Below are 14,459 nucleotides of genomic sequence, written 5' to 3'. Positions count from 1 at the left end.
GGAGCAACATTAGCACAACTGTGTTTTGTAGAACAGTGGTACCATTTACATATTTTGATATACAAACAGTATTACAACGGTATACGAATCAGATTACACTGGTAATACATTACAGTAGCGTGGTACTGTTATTATTATTATTATTATTATTATTATTATTATTATTATTATTATTATTTATTTCTTAGCAGACACCCTTATCCAGGGCGACTTACAATTGTTACAAGATATCACATTATTTTTACATACAATTACATTATTTTTTAATTAATTAATTAATTAATTAATTAATTTTTTTACATACAATTACCCATTTATACAGTTGGGTTTTTACTGGAGCAATCTAGGTAAAGTACCTTGCTCAAGGGTACAGCAGCAGTGTAGCCGCAGACCTGTCAACTCTTCCGTATTCACTGGGAGTCTCCCGTATTTTGGACTCTCTTTCTGGACATCTCCTGGGACAGATTTTCTCCTGTATTTTACTCAAAGCTCTACTGTTAAGCCACCTTATGTCAGCAAACCTTTAATGTCTGCAAAAGTCATGGCCTGTGTGTGGTTACTGCAGTTCCTGTCTGTACCTAGCAGGGTTTAGGACCCAAGGGAGCCCTGTGGCAGGCATGTTCACATAGTTAGCCACCCACCTGCAAACTAAAGCAAAGGTAAGCATTGGAAAAGCATAAAAAAAAAAAAAACTTGGCAAACTATGGTAAATACACAATATAATCATGGTAAAAGTATGGGGAACCTGCAAATTTACTGTGGTCTAATTTGCTTAAGGATTCCAATTCCTTAATGGTTCTGGTTGTGGGGGAGGAGGGGGTGGGGGTGGGGGGTGCAGCAGACCCACAGGGGGTCCACTTTATAAAAGGATTGAGAACCGCTGTGCTGAGGCAATGTCAGAACACTGGTAGAAACAGAATTGATAGGTTCTGATTCATTAAGTACAAGCTGTGATGACTTAGAATCCCATCCGTGCCCCTGATGCAAGCCTCTGCTTTTGTACTGTGTGTCAGACCAGCAGACTCGTTTCCTGCCAAAGCCCTTTATTAGCCTCTTCCTATCTTTATTTTAAAGTGGGCTGTGTACAAGGGGCTGCACCGACTCTTTGTGTACAGTGTGGAACAGTGCATTGCACTTTTCTCATTGTTCTCTTCTCTGGCTGAATCCCAGCATTGTTCGAAGTTACAGACAGCTTGATGTTTACAGAGCTGTTCAAGCTGGTATTGAACTGTGGAAACAATCAGTTTGCAAGAGGTTTAATGCCTCTGTGTTTTTAAAAACAAAAGTTTTCATTAGTTTTACAATGTCAAACAATTTACAATGGGCTATGTCTGTCAGATTACTGAAATAAATAACAATTAAGGATATTGTCCACTGGTCTTGTCAGGGTTTGTTGTGTTAATGACATTCATTTTAATGATCCAAACAGTGTTGGATCTTAATACCACCACCTAAAAGTAGAAGAAAAAAAGAAACAGCCAGATAAAATTCATCTTGGGTATGAAATTGATTCACATGATTTGCAGCAGGTTTCCATGGCAACACAAAGATTGCAGTTTTTTACAGTGTCACCCTGTGAAATAACAGCCTGTTGCTTTACACCAGAAACCGTCTGTGCTAGTTGTTTTATAAAAGCGCCAAGTATAGGCCATTGTCTGTTCTGTTTTGCTGTAGCAGCTCACAGAGCCAGTGCCACATTTAAATGATCAGTGATAGTATTCTTAGTCCTGTCAATCATTTCAGCTGACCTATAACACATCCCCCACCAAAGCCAGGCTTCTCTTCACATTTTCTAACAAAGAAGAGATCCATTCTCTGCCAGACAAAGATGGAATGCTAATGTCTTCAGCGCAAATGGATTATGTGAAAGTAATGACAAACGTTGCTTGGGCATGAAGACTGAACTCCTCCCTCTCCCACTAAAGTCCTTTTTCTATCTTCTACTGGCACTTGAAATTGAAATTGATTTAAGGTCAGTTCTACCAGAAGCATACTGAGATCAAACTGGTTGGAATTGGAAGTGCCTCGGCTCCACTTTAGTCACATTTCCATCTGCATCATAAAACCAGTCTGTAAAACTGATCTGGTCTTCAATCTACAATCCAGTCTGCAACCGGACATTACACAAAAGTCAAAGATAATATAATTGCTATTTATACATTAATTCACCAACATGCTTCAAATTGGACATTCATTAGTATCAGTGCAAGTTGGAGAGAATTCCGCAATCCTAACTGGGATCGACAGTCCCAATTGAAATCGATTTGATCCCAATCTGCCGCTGATGGAAATGAATGAGCCTAATCTCAAATCAGTCCCAGTGGCAGATGTGAGTTTGTGTAGCACATGGTTCGCAATAGGAGCCACTAAGAATTATTGCAACCATCATGAAAAGCTATGGAAAAAAAATAAATAAGAAAATATAATTTTAAATCTACTTTGTCTTTTAACATGGGAAGGATCACAGACAACAGGAACAAGATAAAATTGCTTCACGGCATTCCTTTGCTTCTCAAAGATAGATTGTCCTCTTTCTGTGTGTTTGTACTCACACATCTCTCCTGTAGCGGAAGATCGATTGTCCTCAGTCCTTCTATCTGTGTGTTTGTACTCGCACATCTCTCCTGTAGCGGGAGCCTCTCATCAGTAGATGTCCTTGGCGGGTGTTCTTGTTACCGGTGGCCTCCAGGTCAAATAAACTACAGCCTTTGAAGCTGCACGTGAAGCCACTGAAACCACATGGAGATAGTATTTCAGGAATGTAGACTAGCAGCACTTCAAGCCATGCTGTTTCTGTGCAGCTAATGCATGGCATTTAAGCCTAATGCTAGCATAAGCAGCTTGTAGAAACGTACATAGAAAAACTCATGTTTCTGTTTTTAATTATCATGAAAGGTGCAAGCAAAGGACACTGGCTACAGCTAAGCACGTTGCTGGTGGGAACTTTACTATTGGAGCCTCCTTATCTCAATAACAGCAACTTGAATAAATACCCTAACATTTCAATATTATGCTTCTCAGAATCAGAGACTGCTAGTTGTGCTGAATTGTAAGTGGACTGCTATCTGCTTGTTTCCATTTCTGATACTATAGCTGGGATGAACATGGGTTCTTCGTGTTTGCATCTCTCTAGAGTAATATAAACCCAATGCCCTATCAAACTAAAGAAAGGAGAGAAACGCTCTTCTGGACAGTAGAACACATGTCCCGATCTGTTATTTATAAATTGATTTATTTTGCATATCTTTTTTTTCATACAGTCATTTATAAATTCTGGTATATGAACAAGTGCAAACATGATCCAATTTTTCACCGAATACATTTCTTGATGTGTTTGTTTAAATATTGAACAAAGAGGTGAAAAGCAGCGCATAAAGCCAATGCACCACCAAGGTTTGCTATCGGTTTGCTCCCTACGTATTCACATTGTGCTGCTGTGCTGTAAAGTGATTGCAGAGCCATCAGAAGCAATGTTGAGCTGCTGCAGTGATAGGAATAGGACAGGTTAGAAAGACAGGAGATCTAGATACGTTAGAACAGCAGCCTATGGCTGCACATTGTTAATTCTGTGCGTGTATGTGTGTGCGAGTGTGTGGCTAATATATATATATATATATATATATATATATATATATATATATATATATATATATATATATATACACACACACAGGTAGTGGACAAAAAATAGAAACACCAATGTAAAGTCACTTAATAGGGCGTTGGGCCACTATGGTATCCTGCTCTGTGGAGTTCTCGGCAGACCGTTTTTGATGAAACTGGCTGCTCTCACCCCAGGTTGAAATTTGCAGTCAATTGATCTGCAGTTGCTCGCTTGTTTTGCCTTGCACTTTGAATTAATGCATGGATATCACAATCCTGGAGTATGCGCTTCCGCCCGCTGTTGCCCTTTGCTGATGACGTCTTTCCCTCTTGAGTTCCATGCCCACATCACCTTAGACACTGTTGCTTGTGAAACATCAGCAAGTTGAGCTGTCTTGGTCACTGAAGCTCCTGTCAAATGCTCGCCATTGTCCACTACCTGTATATACTACAGTATTTCATGGCAAATTTCAAAATGTCACATTTTTTTAAATGGTCATTTTTTCATTAAGTATATGAAAAACTACAAATCAGTATGCAATTTAATTTGTTAAAGTAACATTATTGAACAGGTTTCATTCTACTTTGTGAAGCAAAATTAGGTCATTATATAGAGGGTGATGTAAAACCTTTGGCCATAGCTGTATGTTTATGATCTCGTGATCCAGCTCAGCAGCTCATTCTTGAATAATATCATAAGCTTAATACTGCTGGCAACTATTTAATGGTCCAGCCCTTTGAAAGGTTAAACACAGGCCCTGTAATGCTGACTGGAGTTTCTTATAAAGAGCCTCATATTTTGTTTCATTCTATTTTGTCCTTTTGGCATCATTTTATATAACCAATTCAGTTTTAAATACCAATTTAAATAATTAAAAAATGAATCTGTATCAAAGGCAAACAGTATCCAATTTTTCTAAAGTAATAAGTTCCCTGGCACTACTGGTAGTCTCTACTTTTTTGATCCATCAATTATTACACATTAAAAGATAATTTGGCTTGGTTTCTACATTATGAAATGTAGAAGTATACATATATAAATGTATAGGAGTTTCTGATTTTGTGTCTGATTGTCTGTTGGCACAAGAATTGGAGTTTGTACATTTGCAATGTGTTCCTGTGGGGCTTGTGCACATTTGAATTTCCATTTGCATGCGTGTGTGTATGCACTTGGTTTTACTATTTTGTTTGTAGTACAGTGTAGCGTATTAATCTTTGCTACCACAGTACTATTAAACATAGTGTTATTTCTTTATCTTAAATATTTTCCACACAATTTAAGAGGAGAAAGTGGAAAATCCATGACATTTGCACAGAGCTATTTAATTGTCGTTGAAGATCATTTAGTAAGGGGGATGCAAATGCAACTAAAATTGCAACTCATATGTTTCCTTTTGTGACATCAGTGAAATGGGGTGATGGAGCAAGTATTATTTTCATCTTAAGCCCTTTGATCATTGCTAGCTTCTAGCATTAGCTTGATAGCATTAGCTTAAAGTGAAATAGTTCCATCACTGAACAGCTGTGAGATATCTGCCTCAGTGTATCCTGTGTTCCGTGTTCTCACCTGGGAACTGGGTCAGCCTTGTGCTCAGGGCCGCCACAATAAAAGCTACTGGCTTCCTGCTGAACCTCGGGCCTGCGTGATATTCACATAGCGGACTGCTCTTTTTAAAAGCAAAAACAGATGGCTGGGATACACATGTTTCTTCTAATGAAAGGATGCAGTTAAGTAGAAAACAAAACAAAACTTCAAAACGTGCAATTGATCTTTCCACGTAAGTGCTGTAAATTAAGGGTTTAAGTAATGAAGTCCAGCTTGTCTCAGTTCTTTCTGTAACACAACTGCTTAATCTATGACAGGCCATTGATCCCTGTTCTAGAACGTGGATTTAAATGTTCACTGTTAACAACTTTTTACTGAATGTTGTATAGATTACTGATCATTTACAACCAACTAACCAACATCTAACAGCACTAGGCCTTATATACTGCACACATCATCGTCTGGGGCTTGTTGCAGCACCTTCCAATGGACTGGCCACACTTGATAGATAATGACTATCAGTGCTGGATTTAAATAAAAGAAAGTGTTTTCACCCACTGAATCAGCCCTCGTTATGGATTTTCATTCTGTTATTAAATGGGGAACTTGTAGGAATTTGAAAATCCACCAACGTTGCCACTACAACCACTGATATCTTGGAAACATGGTTAGAAACTTCAGAACCATCTTTGTTTAGGACGATTTTGAACTGATTGCACTTAGAATAGCCCTTGACTGCACTGATCACACTTGTATTGGCTCCCTACTGCGGACACAACTGTATTCTGAGATTCTCTCGGTCAGGTTAGTAGATGGATATAGGATCATTAATCCTTTTGTGCCAGTTATTCGCCACCACAGCATGAAAGCCTCTCAGAAACCATTTGATGTAGTGAACTCTTATTGGCAGAGGTGCTTTGTTTTGGTTCACAAACTCCTATTTCTAGTTTATTTCTGTATTTGTTAATTGTTATGGCTCAGCGGAGCTCCTGCAGAGTTGTCAAGTGTGCAGGAACACCATGACGGACGGGCGGCAGGAAGCAGAGTCCCAGAAGGCTCAGTGCTTCAGTTCCTTCCATGCCGGTTGAATTTCAGTTGACAGAGAAACAAGCTGGGTTTACTAAATCTGGCTCTTCCGGATCTGGCCAGTGATTCCATGTTGGAACATGTATGTTTGTAGCACTGCATTGTGTCTGATTTTGATGTGTCTTTATGCTTAGTGACTAAAACAAGCACCTGGAGGATGTTGTGGCCAGAGACCAGGGACGAGTAGCAAATCCAGCCAAAAATACTGTTCTTGTAATAGGCTGCTGCCTGTGGCTGTTGCTATGAGGAAAAAGTGTTCATTTTAGAAACTTCATTTGACTCTACTAAAAAGGGGAAGACAAAAATGTAGCCTTTTCTTTTCTTTTGATTGCTACGATCAGCAAGGTTTCACAGTATTTAGGTTTTAGGAAACTAACCATAAATTCTGTGTTTTATAGTTCTACCTAATTACACTGTAGTATTTTTTTTTATTATTATCATACAATATTGACAAGGCGAGTAGTATATTTAACACACTGTGTGTAGAGTGTATTATTATTTAAAGAGGTTATCTCATGCAGTTTGTCTGGTCTCTTTTGTAGACACCCTACATACTATGTATTCAATTATAAATCACAAAAACTGGTATTGCAACCACTAGCTACTACTAAAAAAAAGTGTAGTTGTTTAACTTTCGAATTAGCAAAAACACCATAGTATAGAATGCCATACCCAAGTATGCTGCCCACCTTGTGAATAACACACTAAAATCTGTAAAAGGATGCGTCTTATACTCTGAAAACTGCTGCACTTAAAACTTGGTGAGTCTTATAGGATTAAAATACTTCTTTAAAAATTGAAAGAGTAGATCAACTTAACTAAGCATAGTTTGAAGCCACATTTTACACATTTAAAATGTCTGAACGACTTGATAATGAAAATTAAACAGCCAATATCAATGTATAGCTTGTGTATGATTCAGTTGTTTCTATGTATAATTTAACAGTTTTAGCAATTTACAGTACTTATTAAATGACACCGTCTTGGTTCATTTATATATTGTATATAATTCCTGCATGCTTGATGCAACACTCTAGCACATGTACATGCACCATATCTTGAAAATTCAATAATTAATTATAAGAAAGCCAGACAAGTTGGACACCTTCAATATTAAATCAGCCTTGGTTTAGCATTTATATACCTGTTTTGAAACGGTTTTATTAATAAGAAGTTCACATATCTCACAGATTGTATTGATCTTTTTTTCTCTCCTCAGAGCTGCTGGAAAATGATGAACAGCTGATCTCCAAAACGATCGAACATCCGAATCGTTACCTGGATAAAAACTCGAACCAGCATGAGATCACCAGCACGGAAAAATGCTCCCTGGCAGAAAAGAACAATCTAGATAAACTAAATATTGAGGTGGTGAAGCAATTAGCCAATCTTCAAATATCAGAGGAGGAAACACAGAAGGCACCAACAGGACAACCTACAGATGCCTTAGACACAAGCCAGGAGGCTATGTCTGAAGAACAGATGGTGGTCACCACAGAAGAAGTAATTGAGCTCCAGGCTGCCAGTGAGTCTGCACCCGTGAAGGGCAAACCCAAAAAGAGCCGACCTTCGTCCCTCAAAATGATGGTGGACCATCAGGAACCAGAAGAAGATGAGATCCCTGTTCCAAAAGTGGCCTACAACTTCAACCCAGACGAATACAATGATAACGTCAACCCTTTTGCCTTGGGTGGATCCAAGTTGCAAAACTCTCCGCCTGCTGTCAGCACTATCAAGACTGACTCTGAAATTCCTGATGCTGAGTCTAACCTGGAGGAGACGACAGGTCCTGCCATGAAGATGGAGTTCGATTTCACGGACAATAAAGAGAACGGGGATGTCAAGAAGCCCATGCCTAGAAAACTGTGCAAAAAGCTGGGCAGTAAGCTCACACCTAAAAAACAGAAACCTTTTGCCAAACCTATAGAGCCCCCAGAGAACTCCACCCAAAACTTAGACGATGTCCCTATCCCAAAATCATCCTATAATTCAGACCCCAGCAAGTGGGACGATCCCAACTTCAACCCATTCAACTCCAGTACAGGCTGCTCTCCCAGCCTTCCAAAGGGATCCTATAGCTTTAACACTGAAAGTATTGATGACTCCATTGATCCTTTTAAGCCTTCCAAGACCTTGGCCCTTGCCCTGTCTGAGGACACTTCTTTACCTGACAAGCTCACAGAGGATCTGGAATCCCAGAAACTTGAACTGCCCATCGAGGCTGAGGGGAAAGCGAGAATGTCACCAAAGAAGACCAAGTCTAGGTTAATAACGTGAGTTAACAAAGGGTGGTGTGGTTTCTGTTGGATGTTTTGCACAGGGCTGTAAAAGTTTATGTAGAATTGAACACACAAAGGCATTGCTGATAAAAAACAATGTAGTCATTCATTGTATTATAAGAAATATATACAGGTCATAAGCTTACTTGTTGAAAGATATAATGATGTTGCTTATCTATTTACAGTTCATACATACCAGTACAGTCTGTGTATTGTTTTCCTGGAAAACCTAATTAGGTGATTCTGAAAAGACTCCTTACTGCTGATTTGTGGGAAAGGGAGCTGGGGAAGCATATCGCTGACGTGCATCAGTGCAACGCTGATATGCTTCCCCACATCACCCTTGAGGAGACTTTTCAGAAGCAGTTTTTGATATGATGGCAAACAGTGATCTAAACAGAAACACCATTACAGAATAATAGCGAACACACATGATAGCATATTAAACAGTTAAGGAATGAGATATCAAGATTTTAAGCATCTCAAGCATCCTGGGAAACATTTAGTACAAAGGACATAATCCATTTCTGTGAACACTTACACAGTACCTACATGCTGTAAAACTGGACGCGGGTCTCTGATTATCAAAGCTCTGAACTACAGTGTGCAATTCCCACCATCTTTGCAATCTAATTGCCAGTATTTGTACTTTTGTAGCATGCACTGGTGTTTTTTTTTTTTTAAAGAAAGCAGGGGACATAGTGAGAAAATTCCTTAAATTTTACTAAAAAGCGTTATTTGTAAGCAGAATGTTACATCTAAGTGGAATTATTAATAATGAGAGAAGGTTCAAAAATATTAAATATTACTAGGCACGACAACCAGATAGTATGGTTCCTTCCATACCTAAGTACTGTAACTGCACTATATATATATATATATATATATATATCACAAGAATTTCACTCGATTTCACCATTATCCAACTCTCCCCCCCATTCTCTCTCTGCACCACATTTTGACTCACAGGCTAATGCTCACCTGTTCTCTTTATCTTTTCTCATCTTTTAATTGCCTGTCTGTCCTTGTGTCTCGTGTCTGTCTATGCCCCCTCCCTGTCTGTGTGTGTGTGTGTGTATGTATGCGCGCATCAGGACTTCTGAGCAAGTGCGGTTTCTCTGTTTTCTGCTGTAAGTACATCAGCTCTTCTGGATTTAGCTCAGCTTGCTCTCTTCGTCCCTTCTATGATTTCAGTGCATTCTCCTTGTGTTCTTGTTGCATGTCCATTCTAACCCCCCATTGAAATGGCTTTCTGTGTGCTTGCTCACTGTTATTAACTGCCCTGCAGCGCTCGCTGGCTTTCGTTGCTATGCCTTGGTTGTCCTGCAATCTGCAAGGCTAATGTGTTTTGTGGCTTGCTGTAGTCTGACGTTATTGAGGTTGCGTCTAGCTTGCTTTTTGTGTTTTTTTTGTTACAGTACAATTATTTTTGTTTTGTATATCTATGAAGGTATTTGTAGAATGTTTAGTAGGGTGAATTTGGGGGTTTGGTGGCAAGTTTCCTTAACAAATGTAGTAAAACGTGATTAGGCAGCATTACAAAATGGCTCGAGACACTTTCTCACTATGGGGAGGGGTTAGGAATCTTAAACCACTCACTGGTGGAGGAAATACCTCTGCCGATTTTGGTCTAAGTTGGCAAAATTGACCCATTTCGCTTATTGACCAAACTTAGTTTTAGTAAGGGAGAGCTGAAACCAGAGTAGGTACATTTGTTAAAAAGAGATATGTTATTTACCCTACCCTATAAAACACACATACACTGTTCTTATAAAACACTACTTCATTCCAGTTCAACTGGTTACATTATCTCTAACAAAAGAGTCTATAGAAAATTATACAGCACACAGATGATCACATTTTCTGTGGTACAAAGGTTACCCAAGGCGGGGCTCTAGAGTTAACAGAACAGTCTAGTGATGCATGTGTACTACAGGCAGGCCCTGCTAGTTCCTGTTGTACCGTATCTCCATAGGAAGAATCCTGTCTGTGCTCCATTCTATGTAATATTTAGCTGTGAAAGCATGACTATTTTGGTAACAAAAAAACATAGTGCACAGGGTAAACTGTTAACAGCTCTAATTGTATGCTTTCCAAACTTCAGATACAGAGACCACTGGCTGTGCACAGTTTTGAATTACAGAAACATTCTTCTTTCCTTTTTTTTTGTCATGGCCAGGCTAAATTTGTTGGGCCGTGTGATGATGACACAACAACTTTGTGCATGCCTTAGTTACAGGCCTATCAGAACAAAGGCCTACTAGTGTTTGTCTGCAATTTTATGTCTGCTATAAATATAAACAAATCAGTTTTGCAGCACAATACTGTCGCTCAGTACTGTGACATGTCACTTTGCTCAGGTCTAAACCCTGCTGAAAGTTCCACTAACTCAACTTTTAACCAGCATGTGTTGGGAGCTGGAAGTTGGAACAAATGGTGCACAAGGTAAATAAAACAACAGGAAATATGAAACCCCAGCACATGATGACAGCAGTAGATTAATTCAGGAATACTGACTTTTGCTGAAAGGGATTTTAAAGTGACTGACGTTTTCTTGAACCAGCATATATAACTGCCTTGAAGAAAACCAGTTGAAACTCCCATCTCTGACCAGAATAGACCACTGAATAGAATAGAATAGAAACATGACCTGGGAATGTAGTGGACTTGGCTCCATAAAATTTACAACAAAGGGCTCACTCAAAATACTAGACCTGTTCAAAGATGACTCTCCTCGGGTCTCAGGCTTTGGCTCACTGTGCTCAGCAGTGTCTTGCTAAATATTTCAGGGTGAATATTGCATTTCCATTAAACTCTACTTCCTTTTTTTCCAATTTCCCACAGGGGTGCCTGCAAAGTAAAGAAGTATGAAAACCAGTCCCTGGTATTGGATATCTGTGGTCAGGTAAGTAAAATGAAAACTAAAATGGAAATGAGTCTCTTCCCCATTTAAAGAAGTAATAAGTTAAAATACAATGGGAAACACATATTGTGGTGTAATAGTATAATATCTACAGCTGACCCTGCTTCACTCCCATTTTAAAGCAGGGTTAGGCAAATAGCCTCTGTTTACACGACCGAAGTAAACAGAGTGAATTGTGAAAGTAAATGGCAATTATAGTCTCGGAGCATGTTGGCAGTGTGAATAGGGTACAAGTCAGCACTTAGTCCATAATTATTACATTGAACAAACTGAAACTCCTAATAGATATAAAAGCACCTAATTATTGAATTCTGCCTATTAAAACTGTGATGGAATAGAGGTGCCTAACCCTGACTTGAAAGGGTAAGGGCTTAAATAAAACCTAAGATATACTGCGCCTAGTAATGATTGTGTCAGTCCTCGATTTTTGATCTAGTGTATATAGATTTATAGAAATACAAGTATATTGTTTCCATTTTCCATAAATAAACACTTACACGTGTCCTCACAATCACAGCCCCTCCCCCCACACATCCACAGTCATACACATAAGACCACATACTGTACGGCTACCTAAACACAACACATGCGATTGAAGCTTTACTGAGATTCTTCACGGGGCATCGATACCTGCAGGCTCGCTGTTGGGCTATGGTTCCAATTCTACAGCAGCACATTAGTAATGGAACCTCTCGGGTGAGCTGGCGTTTTGACAAAAGCATGAGTCACATTCATGTCTGTGTTAGGGAACTGAAATAGAGCAGTCGTGCTGACAAAACTCAGCAGGGAACAAAAACACAGACTCGAAGATGAAGCTTTTTGCTTCCCGAAGCATCATGTGATGTCTCCACAAGAAAGGGGTGCTGGTTGGCCCACGATTGGCTTATAAAACGCAATTTCTAGAAAGCTGTTTATCAACTGATGCAGCTGTTTTCTGTAGCACTGTACTTGTAACTGGTTATAACATTTGTTCAGTTTGAAAAACTGTGAAAGATTCGTTTTTTTATTTGAAAGATAACAGATTTGTCATCTTGTCCGGGTTCTACCAGACATATATACAGTACAGAGCTCTCATCTTGCTTTATTTGGGTGTCACAGCATCTGGCTGAACCTTTTTATAGTGTAAAAAAACACCTGCAATGAACACTTATATAAAACCTGTTATTTGTATTGGCTCATGCTTGGCCACTGGAGATCATTTGGTATCCGTTGTTATGAAACAAGCAACCAGCGAAGGCAGCGGGCCAGTGAGAAATACATGGCTCTTAAAGTTAATGAGCTAATTTACTGAGCTGTTTCAGTCTGTGGAAACTGCTTGTAACCCTCAACGATTCTAGACAGACCCTCGCTAGAATCGCTCATCATCCAATGGGTGATGACATATTGCCCATTTTCCATGCCAGACAAGTTGTGTGTCTGGCATTATGTGTTTTTACACAGTATGTGTAAGGATGTGTGATACATACTGTAACAGGTACAGCAAACAATTTTTCAATGTTCCCACATGTGGCCACACACTGTAAGTAGTTATGCATCCTCCACTGTTCTTAGCAGGAGGATGAGCCGGTGACGGCAGAGGCGCACAGAGAGGGTCATGCCACCGATGAAGAAAAACTGGCATCAACCACCTCCAGTCAGAAGCAGCCACTGACCGAGGTCAAGGGGGACAACGACGACGAGTTTTTCGAGTGCTCCAACGTGCCTGAGTCTACCCGTGCAAAGAAACACCTTACTGAGGGTAGGTTACACCATCCCTTTGAAGTGACTGTCACCGTCTAATTCCAACACTGTGGCAAAGGACTGCTGCAAACATTTCCACTATTTTAATTTAATTGCCACGGCAACCATCTGTACATTGAGAGCACTTTATTATTTAAAAGAAACAAACCAACCAAAAAAAATAATTTTGATTAGGTTGTAATAGCGATGTTTGATTTGATTTCCTAGACGTTTTAGGAAAAAAAAAATATATAAAACATGTAACATTTAAAAAACCTCTCATGAGAATCCCTCCATTACTTTTGTATGTACCACAGTGTACAGCATTTATGTGTACATGACATAGATCCATTACCGTTTAATGTACACATACTACTGTATAATAAGGCTGACACTAAGATTTGACAAGCATATTCTACACAGTGGTTAAAGTTGTTAAACACTTGGAAAACATTTAAATTATTCAACTCGAAAGGCTGTATGAGCTTCTAAAATGAGCAGCTTGGTAGAGCTGTAGCCGCTTCTTAGTACCTCTGCTAAGCATCTCATTACACATTTTAAAGGTACTGATAAAGACTTCTAGTCGAAACATACTAACTGAATTTAAGTTTCCTTTAGTATTTCTAAAAAAAAAAAAAAAAAAGATACCATACAAACCTTGCCTAATGACATCCGTAATGTGTTTGTTATATAACAGGTTTAAAATAGTAGCCATATTTATAAATGGGACCTTTTCCAAGGTTGCAGTTATTTAGCATTTTCATCCCATAAACTTGAATTCTGTTATTACGTACATTAAGATATAAGCTTGTTTGAGCAGTAATGTCATTTAGATATGATTGCTCTGTCAGAATAAGAAGGATTCAGTAAACAAATACAGTGCCTTCAGGACTTAGGTTGACAAGTTACAGTGTACATCATATAATGCAAGCCACATTTATACTCTTGATTTGTAAGGACTGAGTCACCTCACCACACTACGGCATTGATAAATACTGTTGATGAACAGCATGACCCTAGTATATATCTCCATGGTAACCAGTCCTATACAGAGCACGCAGTGTAAATAAGACGGCACCAGTGGCCGAAGCGCAGAAAAAAAATAACTTGGCATGCAGCACTGCAAATCCCGACCATAGCCTGATCAATAAGCTGAAGACTGTTTGAAAATTAAACAGGCTTCATCTTGTATTAATATCTGTAAAGCTATTAATCCACCATTAATATCAAATGCTCTTATTGCGCCCCAGTAAAACTCTCTATCTCTGTGGTTTCCTGGTAATGTAAAATGTTTTATAAACCT

The 14,459-nt window shown here is 39.0% G+C and overlaps 1 protein-coding gene across 5 annotated transcripts in view; it reads left to right on the top strand.

Moving 5' to 3' along the window:
* Positions 1–14,459, top strand: part of LOC117397840 (transforming acidic coiled-coil-containing protein 1) — a 62,191-nt gene that overhangs the window by 36,008 nt on the left and 11,724 nt on the right. For 2 of the 5 annotated variants that reach the window (XM_059013598.1, XM_059013594.1), the window contains exons 3-6: positions 7,455–8,508; positions 9,609–9,644; positions 11,359–11,419; positions 12,989–13,175. In XM_059013598.1, coding sequence (XP_058869581.1) covers positions 7,455–8,508; positions 9,609–9,644; positions 11,359–11,419; positions 12,989–13,175 — 1,338 coding nt within the window. The remainder of the gene's footprint in view (positions 1–7,454; positions 8,509–9,608; positions 9,645–11,358; positions 11,420–12,988; positions 13,176–14,459) is intronic. The other 3 variants (XM_059013595.1, XM_059013597.1, XM_059013596.1) reach the window with 3 other exon arrangements.

The sequence above is a fragment of the Acipenser ruthenus genome, chromosome 46, assembly GCF_902713425.1.
Source record: "Acipenser ruthenus chromosome 46, fAciRut3.2 maternal haplotype, whole genome shotgun sequence".
Classification (NCBI taxonomy): Eukaryota; Metazoa; Chordata; class Actinopteri; order Acipenseriformes; family Acipenseridae; genus Acipenser; species Acipenser ruthenus.
This window is presented reverse-complemented; position numbering and strand designations above follow the sequence as displayed.